General features: G+C 38.3%; 1 protein-coding gene across 1 annotated transcript in view; it reads right to left on the reverse strand.

Annotated features, from left to right (window-relative positions):
- LOC138445570 (regulating synaptic membrane exocytosis protein 1-like) overlaps positions 1-12,081 on the reverse strand; it is a 253,257-nt gene that overhangs the window by 139,846 nt on the left and 101,330 nt on the right. The window contains exon 2 of the mRNA XM_069599475.1: positions 9,585-9,665. Coding sequence (XP_069455576.1) covers positions 9,585-9,665 — 81 coding nt within the window. The remainder of the gene's footprint in view (positions 1-9,584; positions 9,666-12,081) is intronic.

Raw genomic sequence — 12,081 nt, forward strand, 5'->3', positions numbered from 1 at the left:
TACATATATATTCTTATAAAACTTACAAATATTCAGACAAAATGAACTTAGTAAGAAAAAAACTCAATACAAAGAAAAGATGATGGCTTCACTGGTGAAGTCTACCTAACATTTGAAGAAAAAATTATAGCAATAGTTTACAAACTTTTCCTAGATAGAATACTAGTAAATACTTCCAAATTCATTCTATGAGGCCAGTATTATCCTGATACTAAAATCATACAAAGGCATTACAGTAGACCAATATCCCTTATATATACATGCATAAAAATAATCAGAAATATTAACAAATCAAATAAGGCAACAAATAAAATAGATAAGTGGGATTTATCACAGGTATGTAAGAGTGTTTAAACATGAAAATAAATCAAGACATTACACCATATTAATAGAATAAAGTTCAAAAAACACATTATTATCTCAATTGATGCAGGAAAAGCATTTGAGACAATCCAGTTCTTTCAAGATATGAGCACTCAACACACAAAACTTGGAATGAAACATGCTAAACCTGATGAAGAATATGAATTGAAACTTCACAATTAACACCATATTTAATCAGTATAGAGACTGAAAGTTTCCCTCCTAGTATCAGGAGCAAGACATGTATGTCTGTGATCACCGCATTTTGACAACTAGATGTCCACATGGGAAACTGGATCCTTACCTCACACCATATGTAAAAAATAACCCCAAATGGATCAAAAACATAAATGCAGGAAACAAAAGTATAAAATTCTTAAACGAAAACCTAGGTGGATATCTTTATGACCTTGAATTCGACAAGAAATTCTTAAATACAACACCAAAACTACAAATAATCAATGGAAAATAGAACTATTCAACTTCATCAAAATTAAAAATTGTGCCCTACAAGAAAACAAAAAGACAAGTCACTAAATGAGGGGAAGTATCTGTAAATCATTTATCTGCCAAGAATATAGCTTCCTTCATATATATATATATATATATATATATATATATATACATATATATATATATATAATGGACATATATATAAACATAATATCAGGGGCTTCCCTGATAGCTCAGTTAGTGAAGAATCCGCCTGCAATGCTGAAGACTCCAGTTTGATTCCTGGGCTGGGTAGATCCACTGGAAAAGGGATAGGCTACCTACTCCAGTATTCTTGGCCTTCCCTTGTGGCTGGTAAAGAATCTGCCTGCAATGTGTGAGACCTGGGTTCAATCCCTGATTGGGAAGATCCCCTGGAAAAGGAAAGAGCTACCGATTCCAGAATTCTGGCCTGGAGAATTCTATAGACTGTATAGCCCATGGGGTAGCAAAGAGTCAGACATGATTAATTGACTTTCACTTTCATATATATATAAACAATAAAGAAAAATAATCCAATAAAAATGGACAAAAGATTTTATCTGTATCGAAGAAAGCATACAAATAGCCAATGGGCATGTAAAAAGATGTTAAACATCATTACTGATTAGGGAAACACAAATCAAAACCACAATAAGATAACCATCCACACACATCACACTTGCAAAGATGGCTGTAACTAAAAAGACCAACAATAACAAGTATTGACAAGGATGTAGAGAAATTGGAACCCTCTTATATTGTTGGTAGAAATGTAAAATGCTGCAGCTATTTTCAAACACAGCTTGACAATTTAAAAAAAATGTAAACATATAGTTGCCAAATGACCCAGAAATTTCAGTCCTAGGTTTATACTTAAGAGAAGTAAGGACATATGTCTATGCAAAAACCTGTACATAAATGTTAAGGGTCACTTTATACAGCATAAAAAAAATTGGAAACAATTCAAATACAGACACAAGAGTGGTGCATATGTTCCACTGTACAAGTGGTATAATGCAATACTATATGGCAATAAGAGAAATGAAATACTGATAAATGCTATAATATGAATGAATCTTGGAAATATGCTGTTAAACCAAGTTATAAAAGTGAGAGCATACTAATCACACATTATATGATTTGATTTATACTAAATATCCAGAATACGTGAATCCATAGAGATGGAAAATAGACTAGTGGCTTCTAGAAGCTCAGTTTTCAGGGGAATAGGGATGATTCTAATGAATATTATGTTTTTTTTTTAATAACTCAGCATTATTTCAAAACTGCATAGCGGAGACAGTTGTACAATCTTGTAAAAACTGCTAACTTTTTGCACTCATTTCACATGTTAGCAAAGTAATATTCAAAATCCTTCAAGCTGGGCTTCAACAGTATGTGAACCGAGAACTTCCAGATATGCAAGCTGGATTTACAAAGGGCAGAGGAACCAGAAACCGAATTGCCAATATCTATTGGATCATAGAAAAAGCTAGAGAATTCCAGAAAAACATCTACTTCTGTTTCATTGACTACTCTAAAGCTTTTGACTTTGAAGACCACAACAAGCTGTGGAAAATTCTTAAAGAGATGGGAATACCAGACCACCTTACCTGCCTCCTGAGAAATCTGTATGCAGGTGAAGAAGCAAACTGAACTGGACATGGAACAGTGGACTGGTTCTGAATTGGGAAAGGAGTACATCAAGGCTGTATACTGTCACTGTGCTTAGTTAACATATGCAAAGTACATCATGCAAAATGCTGAGCTGGATGAAGGACAAGCTGGAATCAAGACTGCAGGGAGAAATATCAGTGGTCTCAGATATGCAGATGACATCACCCTTATGAAAGAAAATGAAGAGAAACTAAAGAGCCTCGTGATGAACATGAAAGAGGAGAGTGAAAAATCTGGCTTAAAATTCAATGTTAAAAAAATGAAGATCATTGCATCTGGTATCATTGCTTCATGGCAAATAGAAATGGGAACAATGGAAACAGTGTGAGGCTTTATTTTCTTGGGCTCTCAAATCACTGCAGATGGTGACTGCAGCCATGAAATTAAAAGACACTTGTTCCTTAGAAGAAAAGCAATGACAAACCTAGACAGCATATTGAGAAGCAAAGACATTTCTTTGCCAACAAAAGTCCATATAGCAAAAGCTATGATTGTTCCAGTAGTTGTCATATATGGATGTGAGAGCTGGACAATGAAAAAGGTTGAGCACCAAAGAATTGATGCCTTCAAACTGTGTTGCTGGAGAAGACTCTTGAGAGTCCCTTGGACTGCAAGGAGATCAAACCAGTCCATTCTAAAGGAAATCAACCCTGAATATTCATTGGAAGGACTGATGCTGAAGCTCCAGTACTTTGGCCACCTAATGCTAAGAGCCGACTCACTGGGAAAGACTCTGATGCTGGGAAAGATTGAAGGCGGAAGGAGAACAGAGGACGGCAGAGGATGAGATGGCTAGATGGCATCTCCGACTCAATAGATGTGATTCTGAGCAAGCTCTGGAAGATGGTGAAGAACAGGGAAGCCTGGCGTGCTGCAGTACATGGAGTCTCAAAGAATTAGGCAGGACTGAGCGGCTGAAAAAGAACACTAACTTTTACCCTTGGAAAAGGTGAACTGCAAGTATGGCCTTTATTTATCTATTTATTTTTAGAAGCAGGCAACCACCAACAAAACAAAGGAAAACTGAAAAGACTGAGCTGAAGCATGATGGATGTGCCTCCCTGAATCCAAGCTATTCTTGATCATGTCACTGTCAACAGTCATGTAAAAATCGTTTGTCTAAACATGGTTATTCCTTGGCTATACATTCTGTTTCTAAGTTTCTACTCTCTTATTCTAAATTTACAAGTTCTAATGTTGCCAATCATTCCTGTTTTCCCAGGGCTGAAGGGGTTCCCAAGACATGAGACTCTCAGCACTAAAACACGGAAAATTCCAGGAAAACTGAGGAAAGTCTGTTCTTGCCTGATTTTGTATAATTTACTTAATTCCTCTTCTCTTTAATTCCTATCATGTTCTCCATCCTGCTTTTTCTTTTTTTTTTTTAAAAAAAAAATCTCAAGTATTTTAATAATGAAGTTGCTCCTAAAATTCACTTTTTAGAGACATAAAATTAATCTTATAGAAATCATTCTCTGTAAAACAACTTTGAAATTAAATTTATCTGAATCACCTTGCATACACTTGAAAATAACACATTATTGTGTGTGCGTGTATATATATATCACTATGTTCAGATTCTTTTCCCTTATAGGTTATTACAAAATACTGAGTACAGTTCTAAGTGCTATTTCACTTGTGTTCATATTTTATTATAAAATAATTGTTCACAAATTAGCATAACTCATGTAAGTCTCTTCTGAGTTAGGGGTATGAATAGCCAACTGCCTTCTGGATGTTTCAGTCAGAGATTTCTTTGGCCACTAATACATACATTTAAGGGGGCTTCCCTGATAGCTCAGTTGGTAAAGAATCTGCCTTCAATGCAGGAGACCCGAGTTTGATTCCTGGGTCAGAAAGATTTGCTGGAGAAGGGATAGGTTACCCAGTCCAGTATTCTTGGGCTTCCCTTGTGGCTTAGCTGGTAAAGAATCTGCCTGCAATCTGGGAGACCTGGCTTGGGAAGATGCCCTGGAGAAGGGAAAGGCTACCCACTCCAATATTCTGGCCTGGAGAATTCCATGGGGTCCATGGGGTCACAAAGAGTTGGACATAACTGAGTGACGTTCACTTTCAATTTTCACATACATCTAAAGCTAAATCTAAACTTGTTTTAGTGCCTGAATTAACTCTTCTTGCTATGATCACATCCACCTACTCTCTTGAGATAAAGTGAATTATTTCCTCTTCACTTGACTCTATTATCAAAGCTAATGCATCACTGTGCTCTGATTACACCACCGGGAAACAGTCTCAAATCTGCCCTATCACTGCCTCGCTTGCTGAGGCCTGCTTCTATCCACAGCGGGAACTGATTGGTAGACTGAAGGATTGTCAGTCTTCTAAAATCCATGATCACTTTGAAAAACTAAAAAACCTCATAATGTTAGGTCAACTTTCGAAATACTGCATTAAAACTAAACCAAAGACAAGACCAAGTGTGTAGCCTATCCTTTCCAAGTTACACCAACATCCTCTTCCTTGGGGTTTCCCTGGTGGGTCAGACAGTAAAGCATCTGCCTACAGCGAGGGAGACCCGGCTTCGATCCCTGGGTTGGGAAGATCCCCTGGAGAAGGAAATGGCAACCCACTCCAGTACTCTTGCCTGGAAAAGTCCATGGACTGAGGAGCCAGGTAGGCTACCGTCCATGGGGTCAAAAACAGTCGGACACGACCGAGCAACTTCACTTTCACTTTCCTCTTCCTTAAAGACACTGGTGTTGCACCTCCTGAAGCCTTTATAAATCTCTACACCACACCCAAGCATATTCACCCACCCTCCCACACATGCACTCTCACTCACACAAATACACAGCACACAGATACACATACTTGCATGCTCTCAGGCTCCAGCAATGAGTACATGTTTCAAATCACCACCCACAACCTGATGTTTTGGGGCACTAGTTAATTACTCCCTTCTTCTAGAGACTTGTTCTAAATTCAGACTCTGAAAGTTCTTCTCTGACCTCATCAACCCCAAAGATAATAGGCCATTTTCTCTTTTATAGACATACTTTTAATCTTGCAGTTATCATGTAGCAATAGTTAGTTGGATTATATAACTGCTGCTCCCAACTTGAGAGGGCTCTATCTATGCATCTCATACCTAAAGAATAGTAGCTATCAGACTCAATTTGTTCAACTCCACTAATGTTTTTGATCAACATTTAGAAAACTAAGATCATGGCATCTGGTCCCATCACTTTACGGCAAATCGATGGGGAAACAATGGAAACAGTAAGAGACTTTACTTTGGGGGGCTCCAAAATCACTGCAGATGGTAACTACAGTGATGAAATTAAAAGACACCTGCTCCTTGGAAGAAAGGCTATGGCCAATCTAGACAGCATATTAAAAAGCAGATACATTACTTTGCCAGCAAAGGTCCATCTAGTTAAAGCTATAGCTTTTCCGGTAGTCATGTATGGATGTAAAAGTTGGACTATATAGAAAGCTGAGAGCTGAGGAATTGATGCTTTTGAACTGTGATGTTGGAGAAGACTCTTAAGAGTCCCTTGGACTGCAAGGAGATCCAACTAGTCCATCCTAAAAGAAATCAGTCCTGAAAATTCATTGGAAGGACTGATGCTGAAGCTGAAACTCCAATACTTTGGTCATCTGATGAGAAGAACTCATTGGAAAAGACCCTAATGCTGGGAAATATTGAAGGCAGGAAGAGAAGGGGACGGCAGAGCATGATGGTTGGATGGCATCACCGACTCGATGGACATGAGTTTGAGTAAGCTCCAGGAGCTGTTGATGGACAGGGAAGCTGGCGTGCTGCAGTCCATGGGGTCATGAAGAGTTGGGCACGACTGAATGACTGAACTGAAATGAACTTTGATTAAGTGATGACAACTTAAGCAGCATGCTTAAAATATGACTGAGTGACATTTTAATAATAACTGAAAAAAGAATCTTCAGATCGTTTACATACATGATTATCAAAATACAAATTATATTGACATGTGCAGCCATTGACCTAGACTTGTAAAACAGACAGCACTGAGTGACCCGAACACAGTGCCTCTATCACCAATTCACATGGTAATAGTCTCTCTCTCTTTGCCTGCTCACCATGCAAAATCACCATCTCTTCCTCTTATTTTTTTTCTTACATTTATACAAATAAAGTATTTCCACCCACTTAGATATTAAAAGAGTTATAACAAATGCCCCTGGGGTCAATTTTTTTTACTCTCTTGGACTATTATTATCATCTGTTGGCAGCATTTGCTATTCTGGGACACCCTCCGTGACTCCTTCCACCTGGCTTCTGGTTCTCCTACTTCTTTGACCATTATTTCTCAGTTGAGTCAGGGGAGCCTCTTCTTTTACCCACTCCTTAAACACTGGTTTTACTCAGGCACTCTGTTACTTTTTCTAACTCTGTACGCTTTGGTGATGTCAGCTACTTCCCCAGCTGAGGGCTTCGGGTTCATATACCCAATTCGTTCTTGAACATATACTCCTGGATAACGCACAGGCGCCCCAAATCATCCTATCAGGATCTGAACTCCTCACTGCCCACCCTACTGGTTGGCCTGGTTTACTTCTTTATCTCCCCACATCAGCTGCTGGTCCTCAATCACCCAAACAACTGATACAACAGCCCCCCTAAACTCCTTCCTTACAAACCATATTCAATTGACAACTAAGCACTGCCCATTTTTCTTCTTACTGAGCTCTTAAAATGTTTCCTTCCCACACCCTCTGCTACTTCTGCAGGTCAAGACCTCATCCTTCTCTGGACAGTTGCAATAGTACCTTAATTGATCTGCTTGTCTCCAGTTTTGCCCACATCCTATTCATATGCCATTATTCTTATTTCTGCCAAAGTAAGTTATACATATTTTATACACACATACACACACATAATGAAAATCTGACGTATTAAAATCCATCAGTGCATGCTCGAAACTAAATGTAGTATTTATTAAATTTTATTTTGATCCAGTTATCATATACAGAAATCTAAGCTCATCCTACATTCCAAATGTAAACATAACTTCCACACTAAAAAACTAGCTTTTATTGATCTTCAGCCCCACTGATAGGTTGTAATGCACATATTTAAAAACACTGGCCTACAGGCTAAAGCCCATCCTTAGTGTCCTCCTCACCACCAAATTACTGTCATTCTTTTCATAGCAGCCTAGAAAGGGGCTTATATGGAAATGGAGAGCTCAATTTACAAATACCACTCTCTAAGAGAATCAGTAGAAATGAGGAATGGACTGTAAACTTTAAATTCTTCAAGTCACCTAAAGAGAGGTCCACTGTTGTAATTAGTTAAGTGTGGAGTGAAGAAAAAGGATTATCAGAAGAAGAACCCAAAAGCCACTCTCAGTCATTTTACTCAGAGAGGCTACCAGGAAGGCTCCACTAGGTTCACGGTAAGTTACAACAGCTTTCCACTTCAAGGAGTCCATGGAAAGCAGAAGCAAAATAAGAAAAAATAATTAAGGTCTCTTTGGCAAGGATGTCAATTGCTGCCACTTCAAGGAGTCCATGGAAAGCAGAAGCAAAATAAGAAAAAACAATTAAGGTCTCTTTGGCAAGGATGTCAATTGCTGCTTCCTATCTGATAATTCCAATCTTATGTGGACACTGGGCATAAGTGGTACAAATAAAAATGGAACCTCAATATATGAAATCTAACACATCTTAAAATTCATGTTAATTCCTCAGAGAACTTTCCCCAAAGTTGCTTGTTTCCTAATGCCTGGAATATATGATGGAAAGTGGGGATTGTAAGTTTTCCATGAATTTTCAAAAAAAGTTCCACCATCAAGAAAATGTATTTATGGCTAGAATATGTATAGAACAAAATGGCAACATCATAAAAAGTAGTTCTTCCAACTTAAAACTTTTTTTCAATGCAATTATAAATCATTTTACTACAGTTAGGTGAAAAATATTTGTGTTCCTTGAGAAGTACTGATCAAGTGTGGAAGATGATATTCAAGTACACATAGATAAAATCTATAACCCATTTATGGAGCCTCTTGAAATTTATTTACCCAAAATTTATATCTTAAACCAGAAATAATTGTGTATTTGTGACTGTGTATATGGAAAATATAAGCATTTAAACATTTTATTTAATTTCAGTTTTGCTAATGGGAATAAAAACTAGGCACAGCAAAAGAATTACAAAAATTTACTTTTCTTTTCATAGCGTTTTGACAATCTTATTACTTTATTTTGGTTTTACTTTAAAAAATTGTCAGATAGCTAAGGAAACCTATAAAAAAATCACTCCTCAGACATATTTCTTCAATGCTTTTGCAAAAATAACTTGGAAGGAGGCATTTCCCTGGGAGTAACTACTTGGCTGTATTGGTTATGGTAACAGTATTACCACTGCTGAGACATTTTAAGGAAATGTTTAATTTTTCTTACCAGGAGCATAATTTTATTCAGAAGATTGAATAGATTTGCTGCTCTGCAGAATTTTAAAGCTCTTTACATTTCACCTTACAGAAATCCACATTTGCAACACAGTTCACTTAGTTAGTTTCTCCTCTAATTCCCTTTGGTAGGCCATTTAATCCTTCATGAATATCCACACTTGAGGTTACAATAATAAAAATAAACTGACGGTCCATCCCTCTTTCAGATTGTCCCTGACCTTTACCTGACACAGTGCGAGGGTGGTTATGAACAAGCCATGCACTTCCCTTCTTCACAGTTAGGAAAGCATCCCCGCTCTGCACCTTTTCATTACTTTCTCGAAAAGCGTCTCAGGCTTGAATCCACGTACTTTCTAAATCCGAAAGGTACAGAGTTTCTGATAGCACAGAGTTCCCCAATACATGTCTCTATCCTATAATTAGCTTCATGCTTCCCATATGACATTAGAAACACTGCTTAATGAAGATGCTTGAAACACAGAGCTCAGTTTCCAGATCATTTTATCTAATTCAGTAGTAGTCTTTTACCCCCAGACACCCCAGAGCAGCCAGAGTTTGCACTCCCACATGCACTGTGAATTAATACATCTGGAACCAGAGATCTGTGTTAGAGACGACAGTTTCAGTCAATAAAGCCAATGCCATACTCACGGTGGAGGCTGGTGGGGCTGGTGTTCAACATTTCTTGGGGCTTTGCAGGCAGCAGGCTTCACCATGTCCCTGACCACACACCTGGGGCGCATGATAGACAGCACAATTCACTATTAATTATAAAATGGGGAGAAACATCTGGAAATTAAACACGGTATTGAAAACAAGTTTAAGGGAACTGTCTGCAAGCCCCTAAGTATTAACCTGGAGGCCCTGAGAAGCCCTGGGAGTTAGGAACCTTTAGCTCATGCTTCCAAGAGCTCAGTTATACCGAGATGAACTCCATACTGGTGCTGGCCTCAGTATTGGATTTCCTGTTTAGTACCAATAAAATGATTAGGCTTCCCCATAGAAGCAAAGCTGCTGAAAACTTTGGCTTCACCCTATAAAGACATCTGAAAGCATCAACATAGGAGCAGCTGTTGTGCTGATATGTTAAAAACAGGCAGGACTTTCTGTGGCTTTGGCTATTTTACTGAAAGACATGGAATTTTGTTTCATGCCCTTCATCACCACATAGATCTTTCCCTTTAAAAAAATAAAAAATAAAGCAGAGATCTGAGATTGTTCTAAATTCATTCAATCTAGGAAAGGAGGAAGAGTCAGAGGGAAATGTGCATATATAAAGTGTGTGTGTCTCCATAGGATGCAAAATAAATATGCTAGATGCTTGCACAGTGTGAAAATAGGCAGGAAAAGGTCTTTGGGTCTTAAGTTGTCCATCACATGATAAATAAATGCAGAGGATGGGTCACAGCTGCAAAGGGCAGCAGGGAGAGATGCCCTTAACCTGATGTCAACAGGACTTAATGGAGCACTGGGGAGAATCACGGCATAAGCCAGAAAACATAGCCCTCTGAGGCTGTCCTTGGATGGCTCAGATATCCCTCCACCTCAGAAGCCTTGCATAAACCTTGGTTTAAATAGGGAAGCCCTGTTTAGAAATTTGAGACCCTGATTCTTAGACTCTGCTAAATGGAATAACCACATAGGACTTGGGATTCTCAAGCATGAACCTGGTTCTTAACTTGGACAGTGTTTTCACTGCACTTGGAGATCTGACTACCTATAAGGCCAGTCATGATATTCAAGAAGTGGCTCAGTGAGTGGTGAGATAGTGGCAGATAAACTGCTTTTCCAGAGCTAAAAGCTGCACGGCAAAATTCTCCACTTCTGAAAGAAATGATACAGGCAAACGTGGACACTGCACAGAAACGTGCGTGCACACACACACACACACACACACACAGCTAAGTCCAAACAGGATCAAGTAAGACTTAGAAATCAATATATAATGTGACAAGAAAAGAAAACGGTGCCACTTCAAAGCCTCCCCTCCTGGGCTCAAAGGAAAGAAATGTGGTAGCTATCTAGAGTGAATGCTAGACTCTTAATGGACTGATCACCAGTCATTGGAGGAGAAGGCCACTCTGGCAGGAAGGTTCAGAGAACATTCAAGAAGGCAGTTGCCAAGGAGAAGTAATACCCCAGGGTATTACTGAGCTATGAAATGTTAATATAACTTACTCAAGTACAGTGCACAGGAAGTTACATTTCACTGCACTGGGAAATCTTTAGCAATTCTCACTCAACTAAAAATAGCCCACATGGCATGTTAAATCTTTACACACATTGGTTTGTGAAAATATCGGAAATATCACCAACTTTGGAGAAAATCTTGAAGAATTATATGTAGAGAAACCATATGCAAACTTCTGTCTTAGTTCATTTCCCTTTTTCTTTTTTTTTTTTTTCTCCTGAAAATTCAGGTATTTAGGCAAAGTTTTGGGAAGAAAAGAAATCTGCCACTCAATTAGAGTTTTCCTTCAATATGGTTTTAAATAACTCTTCTCCAATAAAAGTGGATTATTAGCCAGTCTGTGTAAGAAAATTCTCATTTAATCTTAAGAATTCAGTGGTTTTGATTTAAAACTATAGTAACTGGCATATTTCATCTGTCTGCCTATACTATAGAATATTTTTTATTTATTTTTATTTATTATATTTTTATTTTATTATTGGAGGCTGATTACTTTACAATATTGTAGTGGTTTTGGCCATACATTGACAGGAATCAGCCATGGGTGTACATGTGTTCCCCATCCTGAACCCCCTCCCACATCCGTCCCCATGCCATCCCTCAGGGTCATCCCAGTGCACCAGCCCTGAGCACCCTGTCTCATGCATGGAACCTGGACTGATGATCTATTTCACATATGATAATATACATGTTTCAATGCTATTCTCTCAGATCATCCCACCCTCACCCTCTCCCACAGAGTCCAAAAGACTGTTCTTTACATCTGTGTCTCTTTTGGTGCCTCGCATATAGGGTCATCATTACCATCTTTCTAAATTCCATATATATGCGTTAGCATACTGTATTGTTGTTTTTCTTTCTGACTTACTTCACTCTGTATAATAGGCCTCAGTTTCATCCACCTCATTAGAACTGATTCAAATGTATTCTTTTTAATGGCTGAGTAATAGTCCGTTG

This window comes from Ovis canadensis, chromosome 9, assembly GCF_042477335.2.
Source record: "Ovis canadensis isolate MfBH-ARS-UI-01 breed Bighorn chromosome 9, ARS-UI_OviCan_v2, whole genome shotgun sequence".
Taxonomy (NCBI): Eukaryota; Metazoa; Chordata; class Mammalia; order Artiodactyla; family Bovidae; genus Ovis; species Ovis canadensis.